This window comes from Scatophagus argus, chromosome 7 (assembly GCF_020382885.2).
Source record: "Scatophagus argus isolate fScaArg1 chromosome 7, fScaArg1.pri, whole genome shotgun sequence".
NCBI lineage: Eukaryota > Metazoa > Chordata > Actinopteri > Scatophagidae > Scatophagus > Scatophagus argus.
In genome coordinates, this window is record NC_058499.1 from 17738255 (window position 1) to 17754644 (window position 16390).

Sequence of the window (16390 nt, forward strand, 5' to 3'; positions counted from 1 at the left end):
ACATTCCGTGCGAGATTTGAGCAGAACGCGAGATTTCTGTGGTATCCAGGGAGACGACGGCAGCGTTCGTTTTCTTTGCAGTGAGGAAGAAGCGGATTGTGTTCTTTCTCCTGATGTTTGTTTGTAGCAGAGATCATTCTACTCGATGGAACTGCCGGAAACAATCAGGAAACGTTTAGAAGATTTTTCTCGGAATGTTTTATTCGACCAGAGTCGGACTCAGCCTTTCTCAAAAGGGAATGACACGTTTTTGCCACACGGTAAACTCCGAATGCAGCTAATATTATAGACGAATTAGCATTGATGTTAACTTAGCTAGCCAGCTACAGGACCGGCAGGGTAAACTACGTTTGCTTCGAATACGGTTTTACATTCGCTGTTGTTGTAATTAGATTGTTTATTCAATCCATGTATGTTCTGTTGTTGTTTTGTTGCTTTTCAGACAAGCGGGTTCTGTCTAGTCTCCATCTCCAGATGTCTCTGTACTTTAACATGTGGTTCTTCCCCTTGTGGTGGATTAGTGAAACTGTAATGCTGCACCTCAAGGTAAGGCCAAAAAGATAGAAAGTGAGAGAACAGGCGAGAAAATAGAGCCGGGTTGGGCAAATTGGGCTAATGTAATATAATACCAGGGCCCCTATACTCACCACTTACCAAATGCATGCATACATAGATAAAATATTTATATAGTAATAGTAATATTTATAAGTAAGCAGCAAAGTGTTCGAATGATCCCAGAAGACTGATGCTTGTGATGACTTACTGTGAATGACAGCTAACCAGGTACATATTTTTACAAGCATCAGTTTTGTTGGGTTTAGACCTTGAGACAGAATATTTCATGTTCGAAAAGCCAGTGTGAATCGATCACATAAATGTAAATTTAGTTTATTTAATTGCATTCTTGTAATTTTCAAAATGTGATTTCTACCAGTATGCTGCCTTGCCAGACTACTACAAGTTCATCCTTGTCACTGTTCTCATGCTGATGACTCTGATCGAGGCCATTAGACTCTTTCTGGGTTATGCAGGGAACCTGCAAGAAAAGGTGGTGCATCACTCACACAAACATTGATTTAGAATGGATAAATGCTACTCACACAAAAGGTTCAAGGCAGAGATTGTAATTCCTGTAATGTCTGTGTTTGTGGAAGGTCCCAGAGTTGGCTGGATTTTGGCTGCTGACCATCTTGCTGCAGTTTCCACTAATCCTGTTTCAGCTGTTCAACGAAGCCATTCTCGTACAGCCTTTGGAGAGGGGCGTTCACATAATTCTCGCCATATTCATACTCACACAGGTACAGTAACACTCCTTTTAAAAACTGACTTTTGTACTTTTATCATTTCTAGTCTAAGTACCCCATATTCAGTACTTAAATACATGTTACAAGTGTACATTTTTTCATTTGTTGATTGTCATTTATTTAATTTTATTATTATTTTCATCCTTGGATCGTCCAGGCCCTTTCTGGTTTTGTGGCACTGCGGGAGATGGTCAGACACACACAAAGCCAGTTTCATCTCCGACAGTTTAACTGAATTCTGAAGCTCTGACGTTCCTGCCACACGTTGACACAGCAGGACATATCCTCACTTCACACCTCACTGACTCAAAGGCTGACTACAACAAAAAAAATGATGTGTCACTTTTTGTATAGCATGTATTTCATGGGATATTTCCTCCCTACAGTTGATTATTAATGAGAAAAACATTTGGACATATTTATTTTTGTATGTTATTCACATGGTATTCCACGGGATTGTATTGTTATTTTTGTAGTATTTCAATGAATAAAGTCTACATAACAAACAGTCTGTGTATAATTTATTAGGCAGATTATCCAACGCATAATGTTGGTTTACTCTGAGAAGCCAAGCATTGGGATTTGTCATTGATAAATCTATCAACACATTGTGATTAACATTATGCAAAAATATGTTTTTATAGCATTTTATCAATACCATCACAATTTAAAGGGGACATATCATAAAACATCAAACAATGATTTTGTCCAGCATTTTATCCCAGCATATCTGTGGTGTAACACACCTACTGAAGTTATAGTAAAAATCATATTTCTCTTCATCCATCAGAGGAATTGCATATCATTTGCCAGGGAACAAAGAGAATTATAATCGTAGTGAATATTGTAAATATTGTGTCCTACAGTGGGGCAGACTGTGATGATCTTGCGACTGCTGCGTCTTGTGGAGCTGACCTTATTTGGCTTTCTCTTCCAGAATGATAGTACCTGATGTCCTTATTCTGAAGCCCAGCAAGGGTGTCACTCTGTGGACACAGAACCTCCATCTTCGTGAGGCCTAAAGGCTTTGGCAGAGGAGATAAAACACCCATGTGCTTTTTGTCCCTCAAAGTCTCTTTGCCTAGTCTGGAAGAAGAAAAACAAAAGCACATAATACAATTTTAAGACTGAGCAGGAATTTTATTCTAGCCTTTCAACTGCAATGGCAAACTGAGCATTTAAGAGAGGATGACAGACAAAGAAAGTGGTCAAGAAGAACTTACAGTTTTCCCCTCAGCATAGGCACAAATAAATTGCTGTGTGATTCAGTTTCAAGGGTGATTTCTCTCTGGTTCCGCTCTCCAAATGGTATACATCTCAACAGGGACAAATCTGCTGAATAAATGACAAGATCACAGGACTAAGAGCAGGAGGTAAGGTTGATAAAGAAATGGGGTTCTGTTGATTTTACACTTTCATGTATCAGTGTATCGTGTGTATGTAAAACCTGTGGAATCTGATTCCTGTTCCATATTCTGCTGTTTGGACTTGGTTGTGTATGTTTCTGAATCCTCAGTCGCAAAATAACATTCTGAGACCTTTAAAGAGTTTCGGTTTCTAAAAATGTGGCGGCTGTTGGACTTGTCAGCGGTGAAATTTGACAGCAAACGTTGTGTCGGAACAATGTCTGGAATCATCTTGGTGTACAGGGATAAGGGCGACCTGCAAAAAAAAAAAGACATCTGAAACTGAATCTGAACACACTTGTAACATGTAGTTATTCACTCTCTGTTCGGTACAGTGTCCCTGTGAGGTTTACCTGTGGGGACCTGTCATTGAAGGTAGCAGCCCTGAATGAGGGAGGTGAAGCAAACTTGAATTTACTGTGAGCTGTTGAAACTTTGGACTTTTAAAATTAATTCAGATCCATAAACCACAGACCTCTGTAGACATTACAGGACACGAAGGAATGTCGGGGGCAGGGAGGATGATGCTGGTGGGAATTAATGAAATTCGGTGAAGGTGGAAAGAAAGCACTCAGGTGCAGCAGCTGAGAGGAACACCTCCACCGTCCTTTATCCATACCTGGGTTATCTGTGAAAGCAAGTTAAGCAGACTGCTAGACAACATCTCTCTTTATGCACAGATAATTCAAAATACATAGGCCTTACCAACAGGAGACTATGTATTGAACAATGAAATACTTGAAATACAATTCTCAAATCTTCACCAAACCTTCATTTTTGTAAGACAAAAGGTAGGAAGCTAGAAATTAGGGTACTAAATTAATCATAGTGGTAAATTAGACACTGAGGATGCGAGAACAGTTTTTAGGAAGTCTGAGTCACCAAAATAACCATTTACCTTTATGAGGTGTCACAGCTGCGTATGTGCTCAGATGTGGGCACTCTTTTGCTCTGTAATGTTGGTATGCAGCTGTCATGTCTCCTAAAGACTCATCCTAAAAGACAGAAAACATCCCATTGTAAATTACAGATTGTGTTCTGTTGCTTTAAGGATCACACGTAGCAGTTGGCAATAATATTGTCATTATATCGCTAAAACTTGAAGTGGGTATGCGGGTGAATGTCTGGATTATGTCTGAGTTGTCATCACCTTGACAGGCTTGCAGCCCTGCCACAGAGTCACCTGACTGACCTCTCCAGGGTGAGTGGTTGGAGGAGGGATCACAGCTTTTCCCAGGAGACCATTTATCTTCACAAAGAGAAATAATGTTAAAAAGGAAGAAGAAAACTTCTCTGTAATATTCACACTCTCTCTACATCATACCTGCCACTTTTTCTTGTGTCTTCCATCATGCCTCTTTTGGATGGTCTCTTTAACTGTGCTCTCCTGCAGCAAAGTGGAGTCCTGCAAACACCGTTCACTAATCAGTCTTGTTTGAAGTCGTTATACATGTACCAGACACGGTTGTGTACCAATTAATGGGTCATGCAGTCTCTTACAATATTTTTTATGTTGCTTTGCAGAACCTTTGGTTTTGTGCTACTCTTCACTCTCTCCAGTCGCAGCCTGTTCCTCTCTTTACGACTCCTCAGGTGCTTTTTTTTCTTCTTCACTGGAGTTCGCTGTTGAGGAGAGTAGAAATGTGGTAAAACAATACTAGAAAACATTCAAAACAAGGGAGCCCAAAGATCACTTGATCCAAAAGTGATATCAAAGATAGAAAGAAAAGAAATGAAAAGAAAGATTCAAGTGGATTTATGCCAGTGTACCTTTGGATGGGCAGTTTGTGGCTGGTTCAGTAAATGAACTGGGAGCCCATCAGAATCTGAACTATTTGAACCGCTGGTGCTGTGAAAGCAAACAAAAAATATTCACACTGAAGCTGAATGACAGCACATTTTACAAATATCCCATATTCCCAAAGTCTGCTATGGAAGTGTATTTAAAATAATGACAACATATTACGGCATCACCTGGTTTCCAGGTCAGACACAGAGATGTTGGAGTCAGTGCCCAAATCGTTGCCCAGTCTCTCTCTGACCTGCTTTCTCAACAATGCTGCCAGCTCTGTCAGACAGTAAGTGGTCTGAAGTAAAAAGCACAGAGGAAACTGTGGTTCAAAACTCATGTAGAATGCATTTAGATACTATAATTTGAAATTTTAGAAAGAAAGTATATTAGAAAGTATATTTTGAAGGGAGATGGAGCTTCAGCAGTGGAAGGAGTCCACATTTCTATATAAATTGTAGACAAACACGCTGCGTTATCTCTCACCTTTGTTGGATCAGGGTCACAGTAGTCCAGCAAGGTGTCACAAAAGTAAAAGCCAATGGACTTCAGGTCTCGAGTAGTAAAATGTGTTCCTCTCCTGTTGCCTAACATTCAGAGAGATCATAGGTGTACAGATGCGAACATACACACACAAACACACATGTGATAAAGTCTTAACTCACCCAGAGTGGAGCCTCCAAATGTGGCCTCCATAGTGTAGCTGTTTTTGATGCCAAGTCTCCACATGGCAATTCGTCCCGTTCCCTCTTTGCTCTTCTGCACCCGGAACTTGCAACTCTTAAAGGAGAACTAAGAAAGAGAATTGAAATATATGAATATGAGTTGAAATGTTGACTGAGTACAAACGCATACCAGGGAAAAGACACTACCTCTGAAATGTGGTGAATATGAAGTTTTCTGCAGACTGCATTTTGTGCTGAACAACACAAAAACAGTGACTTTACCTTATTGCTGGCATTCTTGCTCATCATTAGTGGAAAGACTCTCTCATGAAGCTTCAGTGAAGCTTCGCTTTGACTGTTACAACCGTACATGAAGACGTTGTTTTTACGGTTGTGGCCATGAAAGTCGCAGTAAAGAACTACATCCATCTCAGCCACAAGCCTGAGGAATATAAAGCACAACAGAGAATTTCCTTCAGAATAAATTGTGGTTGGCGAACATTTCAAACCGAAGAAGGAGAGGAATAGAGAGGATGCAAAGACAGCTTTTCTGTTTTTCAAGACACAATTCACAGTGGAAAAAGTTAAAGCTATCCTAAACAGTAGACCTGCATGCGATTTCACAGTTCAATCAGCTGCCGGAGACATTTGCTGCATTTCTGCCTCTATTTTTCAACTTTCCTCACTGGTTCTACTGGCAACTGTGTAATAGTCTTTGTGTGTTGGCCCTGCGATTGACTGGCGACCAGTCCAGGGTGTACCCCGCCTCTCGCCTGTAGGCAGCTGGGATAGGCTCCAGCTCCCCCGTGACCCTGACGGATAAGCGGTATAGAAAATGGATGGATGGATCTGGTATTAAGGAAATGTGCATTTTGTACAGATACAGTTTGGTAAAAGCGCAAGCAGTGAAGTAGTTTCAAACTTGAACTGCTTTCCACCATCATGCCTGGAAGTAAATGCTAACTAAATAATGCAATCTCTGTTTGCTGCACGAAGAAGCGCAGTGAGTGTTGATATTGGTTGTTGTTTGTTCATATGTTCTCATTTTTTCACTAAGGTCATGATCTGTCTGTACTCACTGACAGAAAGAAGAAAAACTGGCAATTTTCTGTTCTATTCTAAGATTAAAATAAATAACAGAATAAAAATAATTGCAACACATGACGTGCATCTTTTCAACAGTTTACTAGACACATGGGAAAAAGAGAAAGATGATTTAACACACTAAATTGCTTTAATTTGCACTAAATTGCAAAAAGTAATTAAAACACAAGCTCTTTAACATGTAGTGCATATTAAAAAGTGTTTCTTTGTTCGAGCATATGCCCTGTATTACCGTTCCACCATATTTCGGGTATGCCACACACAGGGAAAGAAATCCCTGAGCAATGTCTTGTAATTTCTGTTGAGGTCCCTGCCTGCCAGAGAGCAGCGGTAATTTCCCACTATGACACCATCTGGATTCAGCATTGGCACCACCTGCAGCATCACAAATAAGTGTTTGATAGCAGTATACAGCATAACAGTATAAACTGCAACACAGCCTCATTATTCCATTCAGTCACCAGCTACTTTATAAATTACTACTGAGACTTGTAACAGATTGGAATGTATTGTCATAATGATTACACCAATAAGACAGACGTGCAGGCAGATGTGAGACTTTGATCTTGGGGTCCCTCACCTTGAAAACAAAAGTGTCTCTGAGTAGCTGAGCATCCTCTGAGTCCCCAAGTAGGAAGTCTAGGAGCCCCTCCATCATCCAGGACCCATTGGTCTCTCCAGGGTGAACTCTGGCCGTTACCACCACAGCCTTCTTTTTCCTGCCTTCCACCCTGCTGATCCGACGAGACGTTATTGTCACCACATACACGGCATTCCCAGCAAGGCTATGGCACAGCACCCTCAGCGTACAATATGATGCAGCTGCTGGGTTGGAAGAAATCCGCCTAAGGTAGCGCTGCAGGTGTGAATACGTGTAAGGGTAGCAGTGGGCCAGGTAGCAGGTGTCTGAGTCATAAGGGAACTGGAGAGTCCAGGTGAGGGAGAACAGAGCGACTGTGTCGTTGCTGTTGCTGTCCTGTGTGTTCTAAATAGAGACATAATAAGACATAATAATTATTTTTAAGACAAGTCCTACTTCTACAATTACAATTTAATTTTCTGAAGTCACGCTTTAGTGGTTTGTTTTTGTAATTCTGGCAACATGACAGACCACAGAGGGTTTTGCATGCTTTTTATTTATTTCGTACAGATCTGATATTCAATTTCACTGCTAACAACTTTTTAAAGCACACCACAGGTTTCAGTTCATGGCATTTTCCAGTAGATGTCATATTCACTTTGTGTGAGTATAAACAGAAATTGAATTGGCTGAGATTTAAACTTGCCAGAGAACATTTAATGTTTGAAGTTTGAGTATTCCTCTTTTGTTGGCTGTTCATTTAAAACACTATTATAGTCAATACAAAAAAAAAGCATGGAGTATTTTTATTATTATTTTGATGAAGGAGATTTTTGGACAGCAAGACTTTTTATTATTATATTATTATTACTTTTTAGAAATTTTATTATTATTGAGGGTAATTTGATTCTAACTTTAGTCAGTCTTTCTCTTTGTTCCCTTGCAGACAGCTAGATGGACTTCTTGTATCTGCACTATCATACAGCTAAAACTGAACTTTTGGATGACATAAAGATGACCAAATGTTCACAATCTCTGCAAATTCAGTTTCATTATATAATCATATAAACAGAAAAAATAGACAGATAATGGAAAAGTAGGAAGTGGGCTAGCAACTTACGGCGTATTCACAGAAGCAAGTTGAAATGCTGTTTTTAAATTTTGCAGAGCATATCATAAAGCTCACCTACCTGATTGCAGTTGCGGTAGTATCTGATATTGGAGCCGGTGCGTTGCCATCCAACATGTTTCTCCTTGGCAGCCCTCTCAGAATAGAGGAGCGGTCTCATACCCTGAGAATACAGACTGCTGCTCTTCATTAAGTTGATGATGGTGAAGCGGTAGGTCACTCCAGCCTTCATGTTCCTGACCCTGAAGTAAAACCACTGTGTGTGCTTTTTGGTGTACATGTCTGTGCGGAGGGTGAGCTCATAGTCATAGACACCCCTGAACCAGGAAGAAATACGGGTGGGCAGAGAGAGAGAGAGAGGGGGAAAAAAAGAGCCACAGTAAAAATATAAAATATAAATGAAATATATGGTGAAAATATAAACTTTGACAAGCTGAAGCAACAAATCAGTAGATAAGACTCACACTTGCACAGCCTTATGCAGGTTCCCGCTCTCAAAGCGTGACTCAAACTCAAGAGTGAAGTCTGTATGATTGATATCATAAGTGGTGCTCTTAGAGGGCTCTCTGCTTCCTCCAACACGGGAGCAGGTGAAATAGGGACGCTTCATGGCTTAAATGAGCAACAACATATAATGAGTTAATATCAAAGGCTAAATTGGCACAGCTTCATGTCGATTTAGAAAATTGTTAACAGAGCAACTTCACAGGGGGATTATGATATCATTACAAAGTCGGCATTTTAAAGTATTTATGATCAAGCATCAAATACATCATCTGCTTTCAACTGGAAAACTGTGGAATGAAGCGCCACAAAGAATTACACTCCTGTCTTTATCAGAGGACTTTGTCAACAACACATAGCAATGTCATGTAACATGGTGATGGTAAAAAAAAAAAACAATTAAAAAAATGTTACCATGATCAGTGCAGTATACCACTTTCCCCCTGTCCTCTCCAGTTAGTATAGGTGTCTTCTCATTTCCTGTGGGCTTGTAGAAAGGCTCTGGCTCTGGGGGGTCCCACTCTACAACACACACTCTCTTGGTGTCATTCCGTGTCATAGTTAACAGATAAAAGGATATGCAATTTTTTTTTTTTTGCATAAGACTGGTTATATTTTGCCAGAGGCAGCTCCTAACAAATTTAACTCACTGATTGCACTTGGGTCAATTAATACCAGTGACAAGCCTTTGTGCATATCAGCAACATACTGAGAGACATAATGGTTTAATTAAAATTTTGAATTACCTATGTGATGGATAATGTCAGTGATGACCTCACACTCTATGGGCCAACGGGGGTGAGAGATAGATGGGAAGTTAACCAGGTCCAGTGGTGCTCTCAGACTTAAAACAGGTCTGCCCGCATCAAAATCTATGAGCAGCTGCCTGGTCCGCAGAGTCTGATTTAGGTTTATGGATACTGAATGGAGACATGAATCACACCGTCAGTAACTGTTTTCATGCTCCTGTTCTTCCAGTGGTGAACAATGAACATGCATTTTTTATCAGGTCTGCTCCCTTACCTCACTTAAGCCAAACAAGCACATCCATTTAAAAAGAGATTATGCTGCTCCTGATTGCTTTAATTAGCTCAGTCACAAAAGAGGTTTTGTTTAATATATAATGATGTAGCATTAGGGAGGAGATGCCATACATACAAGCGTTGATCATCTCCCTCCCAACAGGAAAAAAACAGGAATGTACATGAAAGTTCAAAGATAAAGTTATGTTATTTCAGCATAACGTTTCAATAACAGCACATATGAGAACAACTTACACAGCTTCCTCCCTGATAATTCCTCCTCATCCTCTGTATTTGAGTCACTGGTGTCTGACTTGTCCAGCTGGTAGGTATTCCACCAATTCCTGATTGTGGAGACAGCCATGGTTGGTGTTTTTTCTGTCTGATTGGAGAAAAGCAAGTCATTAATGTTGCATCCTAAACACCAAACTGATTCAGCACTGTATTAGTTTGGCCCCGACATCAACCCAGACTTGGAATCGGGACAGTACAAAGATGATATCATGAATCAATATGATTTTGAAGTCAGTGCCTTTGCCTGGCCTTTTACGACAGAATGCCAACTTTTAAATTTGACTCTTATGAACGTAAATAACAGAACATATACTGGCAAATGCGTTGTGATGAAATATCTCGTGTTCTCGTGATCATAACCTCCGACAAAAATCACCGTACTGTTCAATAGTATAATTTCGTCCACAAAGATAGTCTGAAATAATGTTGGATTCTCAGGGGAAGACAAAAACCGAGTCATGTTTGTCCAAACTCACGTGTGAGGTGCTGATGTTGGAATTTCTCATAGGCATCTTCGGCTGCCTTTCTGTCACAAGGAAAATGACAGAGAAAGTCTTCTTTTTGCCAGTCGGTAGTCATACCATTAAAACATCAACTCGTTTTTTAGTTAGCTCGAGTACAGTACATAGAGGTACGATGTCCGCCTTCAGCACAGGACAGGCGTCGTGGTATTTCTGAATGAATTTTGCAGGTTAAATCCAGATGTATTACTTAAAGCGAATCGAATCTCAGTCGCCATCAAACCCCTTTAAGAATCACGACGGTCTTGTTTCTGTGGCGCAAACGTTCTTTTTCTTTTAAGACTCCTCAGTTGACGTTGCTGCTCCAGCACTGCTCTTAATTTGTAAAACGATTTATTATTACGATGTTGATCAATGTCAGACAGCCACTGACATCGCGTATATTGCAATTACATTACTTTACAGAAAAATAACTCTTCTAACATACAGTGTGAGTGAAAAGCAACTTGGCGGTTACTAGAAGAAAAATCTTTACGCGACGTTTCCTAGCAACTTACTGTCAACAAAAACGCGGTTGCCTTGGAGATGCCATACCAGAAGTATTTTTCTCAACTTTATTGACAACAATGAAGCTTGTATCAGTTGTTAGAAAGTGCAAGAAAACTACGACATGATCATTTGTAATCTGTTTGTCATCCTCAATATCCTTCCTTTCATTAATAATAATACATAATAATAACCACTGACAGACATTCCTATCAGAACGAAATAACCATTAAAACAGACAATGGCGACAAAATTTGTGAAATGTCATTTCATTAAATCTAATGTAACACTATATAGAAACGTTCAAATCCACACCACATCTGCCATAATCATTCATTCATGCCATTCTGCCCTATAATGAGTAGTTTTTACTTATGATAGTACTAGTGCCAGGACGTTCAGTTGTATTTTTACATTGAGGCATTAAGATAAGATAATCCTTTCTTATTTCTTACTACTTTTACTCAAGTATCTGAACACTCCTTCCACCAATGTAAAACTCCACAAACCTTTGACAAAGTCACTGCCACTTGTAGTAAGGAGGAAAAATAAAGAGCACCCGCGTAGAATTTTTCCCCTGAGCAAAATCTTTCAAAATGGAAACGACAGAATTGTGACTTATGAGTAGTTGATAAGATATTCTGGATAAATCTGTTGTTTTTCAAAGACAACATAGATGCCAGGGTTGCTCTTGTGGTCAACGCAACTGTCGTAGAAGGTTTTGCCGTCTTCTTTTGGCGGGGGACGGACGTAGCTGCTGCTTCCCCTGGTGTACTCCCCCACCAGGACCAGAGCAACAAACATGGTCTTCTTCAGGCTTGTTCTGACGCTGGAATATCTGTCTGAGTAGGATGCATCTCTGGCAAAGTAGCTTCCTAAAATATAGAAATGTGTTAGTTATAGCACAGCCCAAAAGACTGTCAAGTCCAAGTTTGTGATAGGTTCTTTCATACTGCCACGGTGAAGCATGCTGCCTTTTGTCTGATAAACCAGGGAATCCAAAGTTTACTGCTCCCTTACCAAAACATAACACAGTGCAGGAAATTTGAGGAAAAGACATTTATGCATTATATCATATATGCTGTATGATCAGGATTTAACATGAACAGCTATTTAAACTACTACTTAAACTGATCCACTCTACCTTTGCCATAGGCTGTGCCGTGGACGCCACATACCCTCCAGTCAAAGTTCTGGTCACAGATGGCCTCAACCAGGGACTCATCTGTCCCGTGGAACAAGTACTGCTCATTCACAGCACTCCCTCCATTCCTCTTCTTCATCTGCCCTTTCTGCCTGACCACACAATGCAGAAAACATATGTATGATGATGTACAACTAAGTATTCACATTAATCAGTTGCTGCTTCTATAAGCTTATATTTTTTTGATCTCTACCAGCTCCTGAGGAAAAAATCTTGGCTGCTAAAAGCTTCATTAAATTGTATCTGTCTGCTGTTTCACAGCTTTAGAGCAAACAACTTCCTGCTGTGGCTGCAAACAAGGCTATGACAGCTGTGAGTGAACCACAACAGTAAAGCTGTGGGCATGACAGGTAAGCAATGAGCTGAAACTCGCTATAAAGCTCCCTAAAACTGAGAGGAGCTGCAGATTTAGCTGAAAATTCTCTGTAGGTTCATCGCCACAAGAAGAGAAGCCAATTTCACATTGCTTTCACATTGTTACTGTAAAAAAAATGATTACAGCTGCTTTAAGCCAAAATGTTTTGTGATTTACCACTGAAAGACTGTCCACAGAGAGGGATTCTGGATCCTCTGGATGCTGTTAATACTACTCTGGGTCATGGTGCGCTTAAACAACATCTCAATCCTTTCAAACTCCTTTGCAGATTTGGAGAGAGTAATGAGCTGAAACATAAGAGAACGGTGCAGATGAACAGGTCATTAACCAATGGTTGGATATGGCCGAAAATCAAAATGGGTAACAAAAACAGGAATATTAGTGACAATAACTCAAGCTACAAAAATACCTTGTATCCAACATCTGGTAGGGCCTTTTTGTCCCAGTAGGATGGGAAACTTTCATCGGTGGAGGAGCTGGAGCTGTGAGGTGATGCACTACAGAGGACACAAACACAAAAACTGACTGATTAACAAAGTCACCGGATCCAAAACAGCAGTGCTGCAAAGATAATGCAAAATATCTATATCAGAAATGAAAATACCTCTTCAGCTTCACCTCCACGTCATGAGCAGACACAAAGCGAGGCCTCCTTCTGACCTCTCTCTTGGTTTTGTACCTTACGTTCTGCTGATACATCTGATGGGTTCCTGGTGCACCTTTGAAGTAGAGAATATACTGCTGTTTGCCAGCACCAAAAGGAATCTCTGTATCTCTGTCTGCCAGGTAGACGTTCTCCAGAGTTTGAGATGTAATAGAGGCTGGTGTGTCACCATCGCTCTGTGGAGGAAAAACCGCAGACAGCAATTCAAAGTGTGCCAGCAATGGAAAAAGTGATTAGTAAAGAAAGAAGATGAGGACGTAGTAAATCACTGTGTACTTGTTCTTTCAAACAGGGACTATGAAGGATCAAACACACTCATACATGTTTGACTGACCTTTCCAAACTCCAGCCATTTCCCACTGTCATCCTTCCAGTACCAAAGCCACTCTGTTGTAAGAATGAAGTGGGGGGGCTTCGAGACAGACGAGGCAGTGGACAGACGACGAACTGGAGAACCTCTACATGTCATCGCCATAAAGTCAACTGACTGCTCAAGGGAGGGTGAAGAGCTGGAAGCAAGCAGCATCAGTAAAACAACATTTTCCTAGACATTTTTAAACACTTTTAAACACCTAATGTGAACAAATGCTTAAAAATCTATGTCACTCTACAAAGACAGTTGTCTGTGCTTCTCTGTGGTCTATTTCTCCATTCATGAACCTTTGAATAGACAGAAATCTGAAAATCCCTATTGTGGTCAGTGGTTGTTCCATGCAGTCTTTGTCATGTTCTGGATCACAGTAGGCCTTTTCAATGTCCTCCATGTTAGGCAGGTCCTTCCAGGTCAAACCATCGCTGTCTAACACCTGCCATCTGTAAGGCAGGTGCCAATGGACACGGGCACACTTCTCTAGGGAAAAAAAAAGGTACAAAGGCACTCATTAGATTCTCTTTGCACACACGTGTTGAGAGGTTTCTGTAGATATGACTGCTCTCAGTGTTACCTTTGAAGCTGCAGTGTCTGCGAATAAAGAAGAGGCAGATTTCATTCCTGTCAGCATCACTCATGGCTTTCGATGGAGAAGAACTCGTGAGGCATGCAGGTCTGCTGTGGGAAGACTGCTGAGAGGGGATTCTCGCCTCTGGCAGCACTGCAGCAGAAATATATTTCTATATAAAATACACTGATACACTGTGCAGTTCAAAAGTTTTCTATAAGAGTCTTTAATTCTTTACCAGGACCAGCAGTGGCTCCTCTCTCCTGCTGTTCCACAATGATGAATTTATTTCTGTAGATCTCACGAAGATTTTCAATATTCTCCTGACTGAATCCTCGGAAGATCTTCATTCCATGGGCATTGAAATGGTGGGTTCTCTTACAGGAAGAGCCAAACTTACAGTCGCCCTGGAGGTAATGCTGGCAGACGTGAAGTTTGGTGCAGGAGGTAGTGAACTTGCAGGAACCATGCAAACCATTGCCCTTGTTGTAATGTGGGCAAATCTAGAGATGTGTACAGAGGTTAACGTGTGATTCCAACAAAAATGTATGATGGATCATTCAGAAATTTATATCATTTCCTACTCAATAGCAATAGTTTCTGTTGCTAGTACAACCTACCTCAGGAAGCAGATAAGGATCATTCTGCAGTAAGAGCTGGAACAACTGCTTCTCTGTCAAATCTTGAAGACCATGTCTCCTCAAAAGCTCTGCATTGTGTGTAAAAGTCAGACTATGGGGATTTTTACATTTGTGTCTGAAAAAAAGAACAAAATGAGTAAAATATAATTTTAGATAAGGGTTTTGCTTTTATTGAACTAACCACTGAGAAAGACTTCTCAGTGTCCATTTGGTTTCTGGGCATCAAATACACTTTCACTGTGAACAACAGCACTCAATAATACTTTGTCATTGTTTACTTGCAATATGTACAGTTCACAGTTAGGATTGGGTTATTCAAGGAAAACAATGATGAAGATTATGGAAATGGAAATTACTGTCATTTTCTGGTCAGATGAAGGATTCTACTTTCTTACTACTACTTACTTTTGTAAATGTTCTGGTTTAAACAAAGTTCAATATAAACCACAGACATACAAGCGGCATAAGGATGTTGACACAATACACGTTTGTGTCAATAAAACGCGCTCCACTCTCAAATGTTCTGTCATGCGCCTAAAAGTCCGGAGAAAATTTCTACTAAAAACTAAAAAAATACTAAATACTAATACTAAAAAAACACCTGCGTGGTTGTGTAGGGCTATAAAGTTTACTATATTGCTACTATACTGTTCTCGGTCATATATCTGGGCTCTGTACAGGTGGTTAACGTACTTGTGCTAAAGAGGTGTAGTCTGAAAAAAAAAAACCCAAAACAAAACTAATTTAAACTAAAAAAAATGACCAACAGTTCCGCAGTGTTTGACTGTCTTATCAGTATACTGCAATGGCCTGGTTACAGGGCAGACATTTTGACTTCGCATTAGAAAAACAGAGGTAAACTTCTTAACAGCAACAGCGACTCACTTCTATCAAGTGTGCCGAGTCAGTGAGGGTGAATCAGCAAACAACAATCACAGGACCTCCTCTAACCGGAATGTAGCAATATTGAATACACTTGGTAAGTTTCTACTGGCTACTCACCCGAACGTGCAGTGCCCGCACACGAAATACCTGCACAGGTGTAACTCATGGCACTGTGGACACTCTCCAGGTTTTTTCTGACAGAGCCGCAGACTGGTTTTAGCCACTATTAGACTATCCGGGCTCAGGGCTTTACGACCGACAGTCTTCTGTCTGCCCTCTTGAATGGCTATTTTATCGCTGTCGAAGAGGACATTTTGCAGGACTGATTCCGCCACAGTGAACCTCTGTGTGATGCTCTCATCCAGGCGCCTGAAGTCCAAACATCCCTGATTGTCACACAGAGTCTTGATGATAAATTTAGAGATAACTGTGGTCATTCTGAAACGAGTTACCCGTAGGACAACCTCAACAGCTGTGAATGCAGGAGCTAGCTCCTTACAGGCACAGAGAACGACGTCTGCTTAGACAGAAATGAAACCGAAACTTAAGAGAAAGGAAAAGGAAGGAAAAACAGTGATAGGCCTATCCTAGAATATTTTATCAGCACATATCTTCATTTTTAAAATAAACACAAACATCGAGGGTAATATAAGAGGGTGGTTATGAGGTGATCAGAAAAGAATCTGAAAAGAGCAAACTCAACAGTGATTTTTTCTGTCGTTAATAGGGACATATTATGACGGTGTTCCTACCGGATTGTTGTGAGTTAAATTCGCTATAAAAACACAAATATATTTCTAAAATGAATACAAGTAGACCTGATGATAATTAAAGCCAAGCTTCTTTCTGTCTTTTGTAGCAATGTTTGCAGGTTTTGA

General features: G+C 40.4%; 3 protein-coding genes across 11 annotated transcripts; 1 reads left to right on the plus strand and 2 right to left on the minus strand.

The window, feature by feature from the left end:
* Positions 1–28: 28 nt before the first annotated feature.
* tmem17 (transmembrane protein 17) lies at positions 29–1812 on the plus strand. Its single transcript, XM_046394372.1, has 5 exons — positions 29–260; positions 443–546; positions 935–1048; positions 1155–1298; positions 1462–1812. The coding sequence occupies exons 1-5, from the start codon at positions 146–148 to the stop codon at positions 1537–1539; spliced, it is 555 nt and encodes a 184-aa protein (XP_046250328.1). The 5' UTR covers positions 29–145; the 3' UTR covers positions 1540–1812.
* Positions 873–11439, minus strand: agbl2 (AGBL carboxypeptidase 2). 7 transcript variants are annotated; one of them, XM_046394357.1, is made up of 23 exons: positions 11314–11439; positions 10274–10323; positions 9759–9885; positions 9228–9401; positions 8896–9003; positions 8442–8589; positions 8039–8294; positions 6849–7253; positions 6501–6643; positions 5447–5606; positions 5165–5291; positions 4986–5086; positions 4685–4797; positions 4481–4559; positions 4211–4333; positions 4035–4115; positions 3861–3959; positions 3609–3705; positions 3186–3338; positions 3064–3094; positions 2752–2966; positions 2528–2639; positions 873–2390 (listed from the first exon to the last, which is right to left on the minus strand). In XM_046394357.1, exons 2-23 carry the CDS (start codon positions 10307–10309, stop codon positions 2165–2167), a joined length of 3114 nt encoding a protein of 1037 aa, XP_046250313.1. In that variant the 5' UTR covers positions 10310–10323; positions 11314–11439; the 3' UTR covers positions 873–2164. The 7 variants fall into 7 exon arrangements, with proteins under 7 accessions (XP_046250313.1, XP_046250314.1, XP_046250312.1 ...); XM_046394358.1 differs by having other exon boundaries at positions 9759–9881; positions 11314–11377; XM_046394356.1 differs by lacking the exon at positions 11314–11439 and adding an exon at positions 10423–10564.
* Positions 10274–16240, minus strand: LOC124061973 (protein mono-ADP-ribosyltransferase PARP12-like). Of its 3 annotated transcripts, XR_006843845.1 has the most exons (12): positions 15630–16240; positions 14607–14742; positions 14225–14489; positions 13993–14139; positions 13709–13898; positions 13383–13557; positions 12989–13224; positions 12794–12881; positions 12541–12671; positions 11949–12100; positions 11314–11679; positions 10274–10323 (listed from the first exon to the last, which is right to left on the minus strand). XR_006843845.1 is itself a non-coding variant. In XM_046394361.1 (11 exons), exons 1-11 carry the CDS (start codon positions 15947–15949, stop codon positions 11423–11425), a joined length of 2097 nt encoding a protein of 698 aa, XP_046250317.1. In that variant the 5' UTR covers positions 15950–16240; the 3' UTR covers positions 10274–11422. The 3 variants fall into 3 exon arrangements, 2 of the variants coding, with proteins under 2 accessions (XP_046250317.1, XP_046250318.1); XM_046394361.1 differs by having other exon boundaries at positions 10274–11679; XM_046394362.1 differs by lacking the exons at positions 10274–10323; positions 11314–11679 and having other exon boundaries at positions 11960–12096.
* Between the last annotated feature and the right edge of the window lie 150 nt (positions 16241–16390).

Bases quoted from the DNA above. Each gene is read 5' to 3' on its own strand.
- agbl2 (XM_046394354.1), bottom strand. From the start codon at position 10,376: ATGACTACCGACTGGCAAAAAGAAGACTTTCTCTGTCATTTTCCTTGT. The intron at 5,292-5,446 runs GTAAAGTCACTG...TCTCTTTCTTAG, and splicing joins GCAAGAATGCCAGCAATAAG to TTCTCCTTTAAGAGTTGCAA. The intron at 2,391-2,527 runs GTAAGTTCTTCT...TTCTTCTTCCAG, and splicing joins CCTATGCTGAGGGGAAAACT to ACTAGGCAAAGAGACTTTGA.
- tmem17 (XM_046394372.1), top strand. From the start codon at position 146: ATGGAACTGCCGGAAACAATCAGGAAACGTTTAGAAGATTTTTCTCGG. The intron at 261-442 runs GTAAACTCCGAA...GTTGCTTTTCAG, and splicing joins TGACACGTTTTTGCCACACG to ACAAGCGGGTTCTGTCTAGT. The intron at 547-934 runs GTAAGGCCAAAA...GATTTCTACCAG, and splicing joins CTGTAATGCTGCACCTCAAG to TATGCTGCCTTGCCAGACTA.
- LOC124061973 (XM_046394361.1), bottom strand. From the start codon at position 15,949: ATGACCACAGTTATCTCTAAATTTATCATCAAGACTCTGTGTGACAAT. The intron at 14,743-15,629 runs GTGAGTAGCCAG...TCTTTTTTTCAG, and splicing joins TGCGGGCACTGCACGTTCGG to ACACAAATGTAAAAATCCCC. The intron at 13,225-13,382 runs GTCAGTCAAACA...TTTCCTCCACAG, and splicing joins AATGGCTGGAGTTTGGAAAG to AGCGATGGTGACACACCAGC.